Source organism: Myotis myotis, unplaced genomic scaffold, assembly GCF_014108235.1.
Source record: "Myotis myotis isolate mMyoMyo1 unplaced genomic scaffold, mMyoMyo1.p scaffold_m19_p_50, whole genome shotgun sequence".
Taxonomy (NCBI): domain Eukaryota; kingdom Metazoa; phylum Chordata; class Mammalia; order Chiroptera; family Vespertilionidae; genus Myotis; species Myotis myotis.
Window position 1 is genome coordinate 507,793 of NW_023416358.1, and position 15,335 is coordinate 523,127.

At 52.8% G+C, this 15,335-nt stretch overlaps 1 protein-coding gene across 1 annotated transcript in view; it reads right to left on the minus strand.

Annotated features, from left to right (window-relative positions):
- Positions 1 to 6,557: 6,557 nt before the first annotated feature.
- LOC118657299 (cytokine receptor-like factor 2) overlaps positions 6,558 to 15,335 on the minus strand; it is a 19,366-nt gene continuing 10,588 nt past the window's right edge. The window contains exons 5-8 of the mRNA XM_036311129.1: positions 15,182 to 15,335; positions 13,989 to 14,094; positions 10,332 to 10,416; positions 6,558 to 6,959 (exon numbers count right to left, since the gene is read on the minus strand). The exon at positions 15,182 to 15,335 is cut by the window's right edge and continues 9 nt beyond it. Of these exons, the coding sequence (XP_036167022.1) occupies positions 6,681 to 6,959; positions 10,332 to 10,416; positions 13,989 to 14,094; positions 15,182 to 15,335 (624 nt within the window). The 3' untranslated portion in view covers positions 6,558 to 6,680. The remainder of the gene's footprint in view (positions 6,960 to 10,331; positions 10,417 to 13,988; positions 14,095 to 15,181) is intronic.

The window sequence follows — 15,335 nt, forward strand, 5'->3', positions numbered from 1 at the left end:
GCAACATGGGTATAGAACAGACTTTTGAGTATATATATATATATATAGAGAGAGAGAGAGAGAGAGAGACAGAGAGAGGGGGGGGGGACTCAGCTTTGCAAAGGGCTGCACGTTTGCAAAGATCAGGGGTTTGCAAAGGGCTGGGGGTCTTCAGAGGGCTGGGGGTCTGCAAAGGGCTGGGGGTTTGCAAAGGGCTGGGGGTTTGCAAAGGATCGGGGCTTTGCAAAAATTATATATATTTTTTTGATTGATTCCAGAGAGGAAGGGAGAGAGATAGAGAAACATCCATGATGATGAGAGAGAATCATGGATCGGCTGCCTCCTGCACGCCCCCTGCTGGGGATCCAGCCCACAACCCAGGCCTGTGCCCTTGACCGGGAATCGAACCCGGGACCCTTCAGTCCGCAGGCCGACGCTCTACCCCCTGAGCCACACCGGCCAGGGCTAGGACACACCTTGGAGAAAGCAGAACAGGGGGGGATGGGTCAGGTAGAGAAGGTCCGCAGGGCGGACGCCCCAGGGGCCTAACAAGGGACAATTTAAGGGTTGAGCCTTGCCCCCCCCCCGGGGTGACCATGCCTCCCCTCGCATAACGGGACCCCCGGACCTTCCAGCGCCGGCGAGAGCATCTAGACCTCCGCTGTAAAGGGTGTCCCAAAATTCACGCAAGATTTGAATGTCGCGTGAGCATTAACAACAGAAAATAAAAGCCTAATTTGACTCAGTTGATTGAATCGGATTCTAATATCTGTTGCCCTTGGATGCCAATCCCTTCGATTCGATCAGCATCACCAAGGACCAATGATGGCCCAGGAGCAGGGACAGGAAAGACCAATGAAGACCGCGGCTTTGCGTCTGTGCCAGCAAAGCCGGGGAGGCCATAGACCCTCTGTCCTATTCCATCCATAAACCCTAGACTGTGTCCTTGATGAATCAATAAAAAATTGACAGGTTTTCATGATAAACCTGTGTTTCCTATCAAAATGACTTCTTGCGTGAATTCTGGGACAGCTTATATTCATAGCTCCAGGCCCTGCAAAGCTACAGAACCAGGCGTGGCTGAGCTCAGAGCCAGCTGCAAGGAATCATGGCCCCACGCCCATCCTCTCCTATGGAATAAAGAGGGAATATGCAAATTGACCATCGCGCCATCACAAGATGGCTGTCCACGACCAGGCCGGCGGGGGGGTGTGGGGGGTCAGTGAGGGACGAAAAATGACTGAATGAGCAGGCAGAATGGGGCAATCAGGCCGGCAGGGGAGGGCGGTTAGGGGCGATCAGGCCGGCAGGGGAGGGCAGTGAGGGGCGATCAGGCCGGCAGGGGAGAGCAGTTAGGGGCGATCAGGCCGGCAGGGGAGGGCAGTGAGGGGCGATCAGGCCGGCAGGCGAGGGCAGTTAGGGGCGATCAGGCCGGCAGGGGAGGGCAGCGTGGGGCGATCAGGCCGGCAGGGGAGGGCGGTTAGGGGCGACCGGGCCGGCAGGGGAGAGCAGTTAGGGGCGATCAGGCCGGCAGGGGAGTGCAGTTAGGGGCGATTGGGCCGGCAGGGGAGAGCAGTTAGGGGCGATCAGGCCGGCAGGGGAGGGCGGTTAGGGGCAATCAGGCCGGCAGGGGAGGGCGGTTAGGGGCAATCAGGCCGGCAGGGGAGGGCAGTTAGGGGCGATCAGGCCGGCAGGGGAGGGCAGTTAGGGGCGATCAGGCCGGCAGGGGAGGGCAGTTAGGGGTGACCAGGCTGGCAGGGGAGGGCAGTTAGGGGTGATCAGGCCGGCAGGGGAGAGCAGTTAGGGGCGATCAGGCCGGCAGGGGAGGGCAGTTAGGGGCAATCAGGCCGGCAGGGGAGGGCAGTTAGGGGTGACCAGGCTGGCAGGGGAGGGCAGTTAGGGGAGATCAGGCCGGCAGGGGAGGGCGGTTAGGGGCGACCAGGCCGGCAGGGGAGGGCGGTTAGGGGAGACCAGGCAAGCAGGCAGGCAGGTGAGCTATTAGGAGCCAGTGGTCCAGGATTGTGAGGGGGACGTCTGACTGCTGGTTTAGGCCCAATCCCCCAGGGCACTGGTCAACAAGCTCATAGGTCAACAGGGGCCAAATATCCACAGGACGACGACTGAAATCTCTTTGGGGAGCAGAATTTTTTAAACTTAAACTATATAGGCAGGTTCATGGTTATTCACTTAATGGGGGTCCTCCTAAGGCTTGGAAGAGCCACACTCAAGGGGCCAAAGAGCCGCCTGTGGCTCGAGAGCCGCAGTTTGCCGTCCACGGCCCCAGGGCATCCCAGATTGGAGAGGGTGCTGACCAGGCTGAAGGGACTCCCCACTGTGTATGAATTTTTGTGCACCGGGCCTCTGGTACTATAATAAAAGCCTAACAAGCTAAGTGTCTGGTGGACCGGTCGGCCGTTCAACCAATCAAAGCATAATATGCTAATGAGATGCTAAGGCCGCTCAACTGCTGGCTGTGACATGCACTGACCACCAGGGGGCAGACAGTGGACGGGTCGACCAGTCGCTATGACGTGCACTGACCACCAGGGGGCAGACAGTTGGCGGGTCGACCAGTCGCTATGACGTGCACTGACCACCAGGGGGCAGATGATCTGACCAGCAGGTGAGCTTGCTGCTGGGGTCCAGCCGATCGGGACTGAGCAAGACGGGCCGGACACGCCCTGGAGCCCTCCCATGTTCCTCCCCGGCCCCCATCGTGCACCCATGGGGTCCCTCGGCCTGGCCTGCGCCCTCTCGCCATCCGGGACCCCTCGGGGGATGTCGGAGAGCCGGTTCCGACCCGATCCCGAAGGCCAGGCCGAGGGACCCCATGGGTTCACGATAGACTTACGACCCTTCCCCTCTGAGGCGTGTCAGCAAAAGATGCAGAATTGTTTTAAAAAAAAACCTCCTTCTGCTAAAAAAAAAAATTCCAATTTCCGGCGTGGAGGGCTCAGACCACCCAGGTGTGACATCCGGGTGGTTTGCCGAGAAACCCTGGAAAATTCCCTCCTTTACACACTTTTATTATTTTTATTTTTTTTAAGTCTCCCCGGCCGTCGTAAGGGGAGCAGACGATGGAGAGAGCCGGGCTGCCGGGGAAATAGCACAGAGGGAAATCGCTGGCTCCGTCGTTCATAAAATTTTACTATTCGGGGGAACGCGTACACAGGGGTCCGGGTTTTTGTTTGTTTTTTTTTTTTAGACCGTGAGACGTGTGTGTGTGTGTGTGTGTGTGTAAGGGCCTGGCTTGATTTTGCATCTAAAAACTGTAAAAAAAAAAAAAAAAAATGAAAGAAAGAACCCTGGATGGTGTGGCTCAGTGGTTAGAGCGTCGACCTGCAGACTAAAGTGTCCCGGGTTCGAATCCAGTCAAGGGCACAGGCCCGGGTTGCGGGCTCGATCCCCAGTCGGGGGCGTGCAGGAGGCGGCCGGTCCATGATTCTCTCTCATCACGGATGTTTCTCTGTCTCTCCCCATCTTCCTTCCTCTTTGAAATCAATAAAGAAATATTTAAAAAAAAAAAAAAAAAAAGATGGATTTCCCCCCCTGGCCGGTGTGGCTCAATGGTTAGAGCGTCGGCCTGCGGACTAAAGGGTCCCGGGTTCGAATCCGGTCAAGGGCACAGGCCCGGGTTGCGGGCTTGACACCCAGTCGGGGGCGTGCAGGAGGCAGCCGGTCCGTGATTCTCTCTCATCATGGATGTTTCTCTCTCTCTCCCTCTCCCTTCCTCTCTGACATCAATACAAATATATATATATATTTTTTTTTTTTTTTTTTAAAAAAGCGATTTTGACTTAAGACCGGTTGCCACTCAACCTGAGAGGCTGAGAACGTCTTAAATCCATTCCCCCCCAAACCCCTACCCCCGCACCCCCCAATCTGGCAGGCGTGGGTAACCCTTAAAGATCCATCTTAGGGGAATTTATTTATTTATTTTTTTTAATTGAGAAAAAAAATGCGGAAACGTGGCAAGCGGGTGTCCCAAAATTCACGCAAGAAGTAATTTTGATAGAAAACACAGGTTTATCATTAAAAATTGTAATTTTTTTATTGATTCATAAAGGACAGAGTCTAGGGTTATGGATGGAACAGCACATCGGGTCCATGGCCTCCACGGCTTTGCTGGCACAGATGCACTCTTTTGTTGAAATTTAACAGCCTTTGAACATAGGATATGTATATAGTGTATGTATAAAGCATGTCCCAAAATTCACGCAAGAAGTAATTTTGATAGAAAGTAGAGGTTTATCATTAAAATTTGTAAATTTTTTATCGATTCATAAAGAACACAGTCTAGGGTTTATGTATGGAATAGCATATCAGGTCCATGGCCTCCACGGCTTTGCTGGCACAGACGCAAACCCGGGGTCTTCACTGGTCTTCCTTGTCCCAGCTCCTGGGCCATCATTGGTCCATGGTGATGCTGATCAAATTGAAGGGATTGAGCCCTAACCGGTGTGGCTCAGTGGATAGAGCGGACTGAAGAGTCCCGGGTTCGATTCCGGCTCAGGGCACAACCCACCCCGACATGGGGTCATCGGACGAAGATACTCCCACCCCTTTCTCCTCTTCCTACCAGAAGGCCGTACCCCCAAATTGCAAAACCGACAAAATCCTCAAAATGTGACAAAAAAAATCACCATTTTGCCTCGACACCCAGGACGGAATAGCGGTTATTTGGCCCTAAAACAGGGTGGGATTTATTTTAATTTTCTTCTGTGTCTGCAGGTTCTTAGCTGGTGGGTGGTCTGCCCTGCACAGGGCCTCCCCGTCTGGGGCGATTTCACCCGTAAAATGTTTGCTCCCTGATGTTCTGTCCTGAAGGGTTTTTATTGGGGGGAGAAGGGGAGGGAGGGTGGACCCTGAAAATATGGGGGGTTTTTTGTTCTAATTGCATTTCGCCAATGACCACAACACACACACGGGTTCAAGGTGTGTCAGCGTTTTATTTCCTGCAAACCTGCTGGGAGAAAAAGAAAAAAAAAGAAAAAAAAAAAACCAACTTCTCCATGCACGCAAGCAACCCAGCGAGATCAGAACCATCTAGAAACTTCCTGAACCTTCGAGAGACCAGGCAGATAAACCCACACATGCTCTCCTCTATCTACGGGGACATCAGCGCTCTGTCCCGGCCTCACCATAGTTCGTGTGATAAACCCTTTCTTTCTTCTCTTTATTTCGATGAGAAAAAAAATAATAGTAATAACAATCCTCTATAATAAAAGCCTAATGGGCTGAGTGGCCGGTCGACCGGTCGGCCGGTCGACCAATCAAAGCATAATATGCTAATGATATGCAAAGGATGCTCAACGGCTCGCGATGACGTGCACTGACCACCAGGGGGCAGACAGTCGAATGGGTAGCCAGTCGCTATGACGTGCACTGACCACCAGGGGGCAGACAGTCGAATGGGTAGCCAGTCGCTATGACGTGCACTGACCACCAGGGGGCAGACAGTCGAATGGTTAGCCAGTCGCTATGACGTGCACTGACCACCAGGGGGCAGACAGTCGAATGGGTAGCCAGTCGCTATGACGTGCACTGACCACCAGGGGGCAGACAGTCGAATGGGTAGCCAGTCGCTATGACGTGCACTGACCACCAGGGGGCAGACAGTCGATTGGTTAGCCAGTCGCTATGACGTGCACTGACCACCAGGGGGCAGACAGTCGAATGGTTAGCCAGTTGCTATGACGTGCACTGACCACCAGGGGGCAGACCCTCTGACCAGTAGGTGGGCTTGCTTTTGGGGTCCGGCCGGTCGGGACTGAGTGAGTCGGGCCAGACACACCCTGGAGCCCCCCTATGGTCCCTCCCCGGCCCCGTTCGTGCACCAGGGGGTCCCCCAGCCTGGCCTGCGCCCTCTCGCCATCCAGGACCCCTTGGGGGACGTCGGAGAGCCGGTTCGGCCCGATCCCGCAGGCCAGGCCGAGGGACCCCACTGGTGCACAAATTCGTGCACCTGGGCCTCTAGTTAATAATAATAATAATAATTAAAACCATGACATACACTCTCCATAGGGGTTGGGGGGCGGGCGGGTGTTTGGGGGTGACCTCTGAGAGTCTTCATGAATTCAAATCCCTCCCAGACAAAGAAGAATATTGAGAGAAGTTGGGAGGAAGAACAAGTGTTTCCGGGGGTTAATATGGCCCCATCCTCGCTGGTGACAGGGTCCCCTGGTAACAAAGGGTCCGAGAAAAAAATGGTTCGATTTACGTGAAAACATCAGGCGTGCATGTGGCTCAGTGGTGAGCGCCGACCTAGGAACCAGGAGGTCAGGGTTCGATTCCCGGTCAAGGGCACAGGCCCGGGTTGCAGGCTCGACCCCCAGTAGGGGGCGTGCAGGAGGCGGCCGACCCTGGATCCTCTCTCATCAATGATGTTTCTCTCTCTCCCTCTCCCTTCCTCTCTGAAATCAGTCAAATGTATATGTATTTTTAAAGGAACACTCTAATCAATCCTCTCCCACCTTCAACGAATCCGCCTTCAACCTCTTGAGTACTGACACCTGTGAGGGGTAAAACCCATTGGTTGGCCCAATCGGGTGGGGGTGGGGGGTCTCTAGTGACCCCCAAAGTGTTGGCATTATTGCTTAGGGGTGCCCCTTTCCTGGGGGTGAACTCTGAGTCGCCAACAAGTTCCCCTCGGTCTTTCCATGTCAACACAGACGAGATGCTGGCTTTTAATTCGCACCCCCTCAGAGCATCACATAAGAGTTGTCACTCATCGTAAACCTGAAGCCGCCCAGGGCGAGCACCTCTTCTCCTTGTGGGGGCCGGCCTGGGAGCTGGCTGGGCGTCCCAGAGGTTTCCTTCTCCACCGTCTGCAGGCCCGGGGGGCCCGCCATCGTCGTCACAGGAGTCTCGGCCTCGACCTTGGACGGCTGGACTTCCAAGCCCTCCATCAGCACATCCTCCGGCTCCCGGTCCTCCACCTTCTGCAAGTGGGTGAGGTTCTGCGTGTCCTTAATCCACTCCTGTGGGGACACCCATTGTGATTCAAAGGCAAGAAAACCGAGGGGCCATCAGCCGAGGAGATGGTAAAGGAGGTGAGGTACAGCCCAGCCAGTGTGGCTCAGTGGATAGAGCGTCAACCTGCGGACTGATGGGTCCCGGGTTCGATTCCTGGCCAAGGGCACATGCCCCAGGCCAAGGGCACATGCACCAGGCTCCCCCCCCCCCCTTATATATATATGGTGCCATGCTTTCTTACCACTTAGAATCTTTAAAAATAAAGCAATAAAATAAAACGGGTGTGGCCTGAGCATAAAGATACCAACACAAGGGCCTTCCTATCTGCCCTGTCTCCTCTCTCCCCTCAAAGGAATGGGGACCTGCCACCCCCAAAACAGGCCACTTGGCTGGAGGGTTATTTTGAGCTGTGGTTTTTTTATTTTTTATTTTTAAGAGCAACCACAGCAGCAACGGCCGGTCCTCCTTCTGCCACGAGTTTCCCCTTTTTTTGCAGAAAATTTCCATTCGCAAAGGCTCTCTCTTCTCCCTTCCACGTCCACCCCAACCCAGGGAGGACTTCCTTTTTTTAAATAGGTTTTTATTGATTTTTTTTTCTTAGAGAGAGAGAGGAAGGGAGAGAGAGAGAGAGAGAGAGAGAGAGAGAGAGAGAGAGAGAGAGAGAAACATCAGTGATGAGAGAGAATCATGGATCAGCCGCCTCCTGCATGCCCCCCACTGGGGATCGAACCCGCAACCTGGGCCTGTGCCCTTGACTGGGAATCGAACCTGGGACCCTTCAGTCCGAGGGCTGACCCTCTATCCACTGAGCCACACTAGCCAGGGCTCCTCTGTCTTTTTCATCTTTTTAATCTGTCTTTTGTCCGTTTAATTTACTGACCCCGGCACAGAACCTAAGAGTGTACAGAAAAATTTTTTTTATTATTATTATTTCTTCACCCTTCTGTTTCTTTTATGTCGCTCACACCTAAATAATATTGAAAAATTATTTCAAAATATTCACCTTGCTCCTGCCTGGCCCGTGTGGCTCAGTGCATGAGGGTCGACCTAGGAACCCGAAGGTCAGGGTTCGATTCCCGGTCAAGGGCACATGCCCGGGTTGAGGGCTCGATCCCCAGTAGGGGACGTGCAGGAGGTGGCCGATCCATGGTTCTCTCTCATCATGGATGCTTCTCTCTCTCTCTTTCTCTCTCCCTTCCTCTCTGAAATCAATAAAAAAATATATTTTTTATTGGGAGAGGCAGGAGGGACCGTCCCTGGTGCCTCCAGGGTAGGGAGATGGGGGGCCCTGGCACCCCTGGATCTCAGACCTCTAATGCCTGGTCTCCAGGGCGGAGAGAGAGGGTGAATGTGTGATGTTGGGAGCCCCATGTAACGGGCCGATCTCTCACCACGGCTGCCTCTCCAGCCTCTGCTGGGCTCCCCGAGATGGGGGCTGGGCCCAGGCCCTCCTTGTCCACCAGCTGTGCCCCCCCCAAAACCCCTTTCAGCAGGTCCCCCAGTGAATGAAATGCAATGACAGCAGCTGGGACTGGAAAGAGGAAGCTTAGGGCCTGGGCTGGGTGTGCAGGGGGAACACGGCTTCCTGGGCTGATCAAAGAGGAGTTGACGCCTTGATCCCTGGGGCTGATTGAGAGAGAAGCTGTTTGTCTCTTTCTCTCTCACATGAAAACGGAAAAAGAAAAAAACGGACAAGCAGCTGCTTTAAGATCAACAGAGGCTGGAGGGCCCTTGAGCAGGAGCCTGGAGAGCACACGGGTTTTTAAGAGTCTCTTGGAGCCCTGGCCGGGGTGGCTCAGTGGATAGAGCTTTGGCCTGTGGACTGAAGGGTCCTGGGTTCGATTCCCGGTCAAGGACAGAGACCCGGGTTGCAGGCTCGATCCCCAGTCGGGGGCCTGCAGGAGGCGGCCGGTCCCTGATTCTCTCTCATCATGGATGTTTCTATGTCTCTCTCTCCCTCTCCCTTCCTCTTTGAAATCAATTTTTTTAAAAATATATTTTATTGATTTTTTAGAGAGGAAGGGAGAGGGATAGAGGGTTAGAGACATCAATGAGAGAGAAACATCGATCAGCTGCCTCCTGCACGCCTCCCACTGGGGATGCGCCTGCAACCAAGGTACATGCCCTTGACCGGGAATCGAACCCGGGACCCTTCAGTCCGCAGGCCGACGCTCTATCCACTGAGCCACACCGGTTAGGGCTGAAATCAATTTTTTAAAAAATGATGAGAGAGAAGCATGAACCGGCTGCCTCCTGCAAGCCCCATACTGGGGATGGAGCCTGCAACCCGGGCCTGTGCCCTTGACCGGGAATCGAACCCGAGACCCTTCAGTCCGCAGGCCGACGCTCTATCCACTGAGCCACACCGGCCAGGGCTCTCTCTCTCTCTCTCATCATGGATGTTTCTCTCTCTCTCTCTCCCTCTCTCTCCCTTCCTCTCTGAAATCAATCCATCGGTATATATCCTGTATAATAAAAGTGTCGTGTGTAAATTGCCCCTGGACCAGGAGCTCGTCCGGGATTTTGACCGAGGGGCAGGGCCAGCCAGGGAAAGGGAGAGAGGACCCGGCTGGCCGCCATCAGCTGCTAGGAACCCTAGCAGTGCACAAATTTTGTGCACTGGGCCTCTAGTATATGTGTGTGTGTGTCTGTGTGTGTGTGTGTGTGCGTGCGTGTGTGTGTGTGTGTGTGAGCCTGGTGTCCGCAGGGCCACAGCTTCCCCTACGTGTGTGTGTGTGTGTGTGTGTGTGTGTGTGTGTGTGTGTGTGTGAGCCTGGTGTCTGCAGGGCCACAGCTTCCCGTGTGTGTCTGTGTGTGTGTGTGTGTGTGTGTGTGCGTGTGTGTGTGTGTGTGTGTGTGTGTGAGCCTGGTGTCTGCAGGGCCACAGCTTCCCCTACGTGTGTGTGTGTGTGTGTGTGTGTGTACACATATATATGTATTTCTTTTTTAAAAAATATATTGTATTGGCCCTAACAGGTGTGGCTCAGTGGATAGAGCATCAACCTGCGGACTGAAGGGTCCCGGGTGCGATTCCCGGTCAAGGGCATGTGCCTTGGTTGTGGGCACATCCCCAGTGGGGGGCGTGCAGGAGGCAGCCGATCGATGTTTCTCTCTCATCACTGATGTTTCTAACTCTCTCCCCCTCTCCCTTCCTCTCTGTAAAAAAAAAATCAATAAAATATATTTTAAAAATAAATAAATAAAATAAAATAAAAACAGGTCCACAGACTGTGGAAGACAAAGAAATAAACACAATCCCCCTCCCCTTCCAAAATAAATTATTTTAAATAAAAATTAAAATGGTGCGGGGGGAGGGGGGAGAGATATAGGACCGTGACGAAGGCCACGGTGTCAGCCCACAGGCAGGTGGCTCGTACCTGGAAGTTCCCATGGTGGGACTCGAACAGCCCCGCGAAGGTGGCCTTGGGGTCCGGGACACTGGGCATCAGCAGCCTTTTCACTCTGAAACGGACACGGGGAGGGGCACAGGGTCAGACGGGGTGACTCCCCAGAGCAGGGGGCGTCTGCCCCTCTAAGGGCCTTGAGGGTGACGGGTATCCGACCTCAGAGACGCAGACCCCACAGGGAACTCTGGCCTCGGTCTCAAGGTCGGTGCCATTCTCCGCCCCCCCCCCAATTTATACGCCATCAGCACCCCAACCTCTGCATGTGCAAGGGAAGCCCACACCAGCAGTGGTGTGTGGTCTGCTGTAGAATAAAAGCTTAATGTGTTGCCCTGACCAGTGTGGCCCAGTGGATAGAGCGTCGGCCTGCAGACTGAAGGGTCCCGGGTTCGATTCCTGGTCAAGGGCATGGACCTGGGTTGTGGGCACATCCCCAGTGGGGGGCGTGCAGGAGGCAGCTGATCGATGTTTCTCTCTCATCGATGTTTCTAACTCTCTATCCCTCTCCCTTCCTTTCTGTAAAAAATCAATAAAATATAGTTTTTTTAAAAAAGCTTAATATGCTAAGTGTCCGGTCTGCCGATCAGCCAATCAAAGCGTAATATGCTAATGGTATGCTAAGGCCGTGCAACCAGTCGCTATGACGTGCACTGACCACCAGGGGGCAGGCATTCAATTAGTCCCTATGACGTGCACTGACCACCAGGGGGCAGACATTCAATTAGTCGCTATGATGTGCACTGACCACCAGGGGGCAGACATTCAATTAGTCCCTATGACGTGCACTGACCACCAGGGGGCAGACATTCAATTAGTCGCTATGATGTGCACTGACCACCAGGGGGCAGACATTCAATTAGTCCCTATGACGTGCACTGACCACCAGGGGGCAGACATTCAATTAGTCGCTATGACGTGCACTGACCACCAGGGGGCAGACAGTCGACCGGTCGACCAGTCGCTATGACGTGCACTGACCACCAGGGGGCAGATGCTCCCACTGGTAGGTTAACTTGCTGCTGGGGCCCAGCCAATCCGGACTGAGCGAGACGGGCCGGACACGCCCTGGAGCCCTCCCATGGTCCCTCCCCGGCCCCGATCGTGCACCAGTGGGGTCCCTCGGCCTGGCCTGCGCCCTCTCGCCATCCAGGACCCCTCAGGGGATGTCGGAGAGCCGGTTTCGGCCCGATCCCCGCAGGCCAGGCCGAGGGACCCCACTGGTGCATGAATTCGTGCACCGGACCTCCAGTGTATAAAATTGGGGACACAAAGGGGCCATGTGCTACCCTGACCAGCTGAAGGGACGCCTGCCTGGTAGCCTTGCAAATGCAGACGCCTAAAGTCACCACAGACCAGGGCCTGAAATGAAAACATTTTTTAAAATATATATATGTTTATTGATCTCAGAGAGGAAGGCAGTGAGAGAGAGAGAAATATTGATGATGAGAGAGAATCATGGACCGGCCGCCTCCTGCATGCCCCCCACTGGGGATCGAGGGTACAACCCGGGCAGGTGCCCTTGACCGGGAATCGAACCCCGGACCTCCTGGTTTCCTAGGTTGATGCTTAACCACTGAGCCACGCAGTCTGGGCTGAAATGAAAACTTTTAACTAGCCCTGGCCGGTTTGGCTCAGTGGGTAGAGCATCGGCCTATAGACCGAAGGATCCCGGGTTCGATTTTGGTCAAGGGCATGTACCTCGGTTGCAGGTTCGATCCCCGGCCATGGTCAGGGTGCGTGCAGGAGGCAACCAATCCATGTCTCTCTGGTTACAATATCACCCCCAAATATTGATGATTGGAATATTGATTCTTTTTCGTCGAAAGCCGTTGAGGGGATCGCTCTGCCCTCCCCCCGCCCCCTCCCTGAAAACAAGGCGTCGATATTTCCTTTTGCAAAGGAAGTTTCTGTCTGTCAGGGGCACCCCCCTCTCCCTTATCAGGGGGTGAAGCCTGAGTGTTATCACGGAGGTGACGTCGATAGAGTTCTACCAAGAAAACCTTTATCTACCGTTCATTTCCTTCCTACGTCTTCTTTCTTTGTTATTTTTTAAAATTGATTTCAGAGAGGAAAGGGGGGGGGAGAGAGAGAGAGAGACATCCATGATGAGAGAGAATCATGGATTGGCTGCCTCCTGCACGCCCTCCACTGGGGATCAAGCCCGCAACCCGGGCATGTGCCCTGAAGGGGAATCGAACTGTGACCTCCTGGTTCATAGGTTGATGCATATTGATAGATGGATGAATGGATGATGGACAGATGGATAGATGATAGATAGATAGATAGATAGATAGATAGATAGATAGATAGATAGAGATGAGATAGATAGATGGATGGATAAATAGATAGTTAGATAGATATGCATTGTGTGGATGGCTGGATGGATGGATGGAAGGGAGGAAGGGATGGATGGATGGATGTATGGATAGATGGATGATGGATGGATCAATACATAGAAATGGAATAGATCCCAATCTATATTATAAAAGACCAGTGGCCGTAACGCCGTAACGCCGTAACGACCAAACGACCGGTCACCAGGAGGTGCATTAATGGGTCTCACTGGCGTGACAGGTCTAGGGTCTTGCACGATTTCGCGAGCTGAGTCTCTATTCTATGAATATATAGATTGACAATAGTTGATTAATAAATGGATGGCTGGATAGATAAATGGATGGCTGGATGGATGCATAGAGGTATGTCCGTGCCCTTGACCGGGAATCGAACCATGACCTCCTGGTTCTTAGGTTGATGCATATTGATAGATGGATGAATGGATGATAGATAGATAGATAGATAGATAGATAGATAGATAGATAGATAGATAGATATACGCAATGTGTGGATGGATGGATGGATGGATGGATGGATGGATGGGAGGGAGGAAGGGAGGGAGGAATGGAGGGAGGGATGGATGGATGATGGATGGATCAATACATAGAAATGGAACAGATCCCAATCTATATTATAAAAGACCAGTGGCCGTAACACCATAACGACCAAACGACCAGTCACCAGGAGGTGCATTAATGGGTCTCACTGGCATGACGGGTCTGGGGTCTTGCACGATTTCGCGAGCTGGGTCTCTATTCTATAAATATATAGATTGATAATAGATGATTAATAAATGGATGGCTGGATAGATAAATGGATGGATGGATGGGTGGATACACAGAGGTATGTCCGTGCCCTTGACCGGGAATCAAAACCGGGACCCTTCGGTCTGCAGGCCGATGCTTTATCCACTGAGCCACGCTGGCCAGGGCTGAAATCAATATTTTTTTAAACATATTTTTGTTGATGTCAGAGAGGAAAGAAGAGGGAGAGAGAGATAGAAACATCCATGATGAGAGAGAATCGTGGACCGGCTGCCTCCTGCATGGCCCCCACTGGGGATCCAGCCCACAACCCAGGCCTGTGCCCTTGACTGGATTCGAACCCGGGACCCTTCAGTCCGCAGGCCGACGCTCAATCCACTGGGCCACACCAGCCAGGGCTGAAACCAATATTTTTTAAACGGGTCGAGCAGTGTAGGAATGGGACATCCCGCCAAATAACTGTATTGGACAGTTTTCTTCTCTCCCCCACGTCTGTGTGTCTGTCGAGACCCCACGCGAGGGCTGTGCTTACCTCTGGAGTTTCCACACACACAGGACGAGGAGGAGCAGGAGCAGGAGGGCGGCCAGGCCGTAAATCAAAACGGATTTGGAGAAAACCCGTTCCTCCTGGCACGAATCTGAGGCAGAGCAGAAGGAGATGCGGTTAGTTTTCACACGGAAAGTGGGTCAGTCCTTCCTGATTTCGGTCGGGAGGATCTTGGAAAGAGAGAAGGGTCTTGGACAGACACGCGTCAGGGAGGGGAGGCCCCACACACTGGCTTTCGGTTATCACCTATCAGCCATCCATGCACCCATCCATCTACTCGACATGTATCTGTCTACACATCCATCCATCCATCCATCCATCCATCCATCCATCTACTCGACATGTATCTGTCTACACATCCATCCATCCATCATCCATCCACTCATCCATCCATCCACCCATCCGTAATCCATTCATTCATCTATCCAATATCTGTCCATCCATCCATCCATCTACTCAACATGTATCTGTCCATCCATTCATCCATCCATCCACTCATCCATCCGTCCATCCTTCCATCCATCCATTCATCATGCATTCATCCATCCATCATCCATTCATCCATCTATCCAATATCTTTTCATCCACCATCCATCCATCCATCCATCCATCCATCCATCCATCCATCCATCCATCTAGCCAGCATGGATCTATCTGTCTATCCATCCATCCAATCCATCATCCATTCATCCATCTATCCAATATCTGTTCATCCACCATCCATCCATCCATCCATCCATCTACCCAACATGTATTTATCTGTCTATCCACCATCCATCCATCACCCATTCATCCATCTATTCAATATCTGTCCATCCATCCATTCATCCATCATCAATCCATCCATCTACACAACATGTATTTATTTGTCTATCTATCTATCCACCCATCATTCATCCATTCATCCATCCATCCATTATCCATCCATCCATCCACCCATCCATCTATTCATCAATCCATCCATTCACACAACATGCATCTATCTGTCTATCTATCCATCCATCCATCATCCATTCATCCATCTCTCCAATATGCAACAACCTATGAACCAGGAGGTCATGGTTCCATTCCCGGTCAAGGGCACAGGCGCGGGTTTTGGGCTCGATCCCCAGTAGGAGGCGTGCAGGAGGCAGCCAATTTGTGATTCTATTTCATCGTTGATGAACGATCATTATTACCTCGTGGCTGCCCCCTCTGCTGGTGGATCACCTCCGACCAGTCGCTGGGGTACGTTGTGGAGCCATAGGAGGACTTCATGGCGGTCACTCTGGCTCGGAAGGAGTAGCATTTCTCAGCATCCAAGTCCTGGATGGTCACGTTGCAGGTACTTTC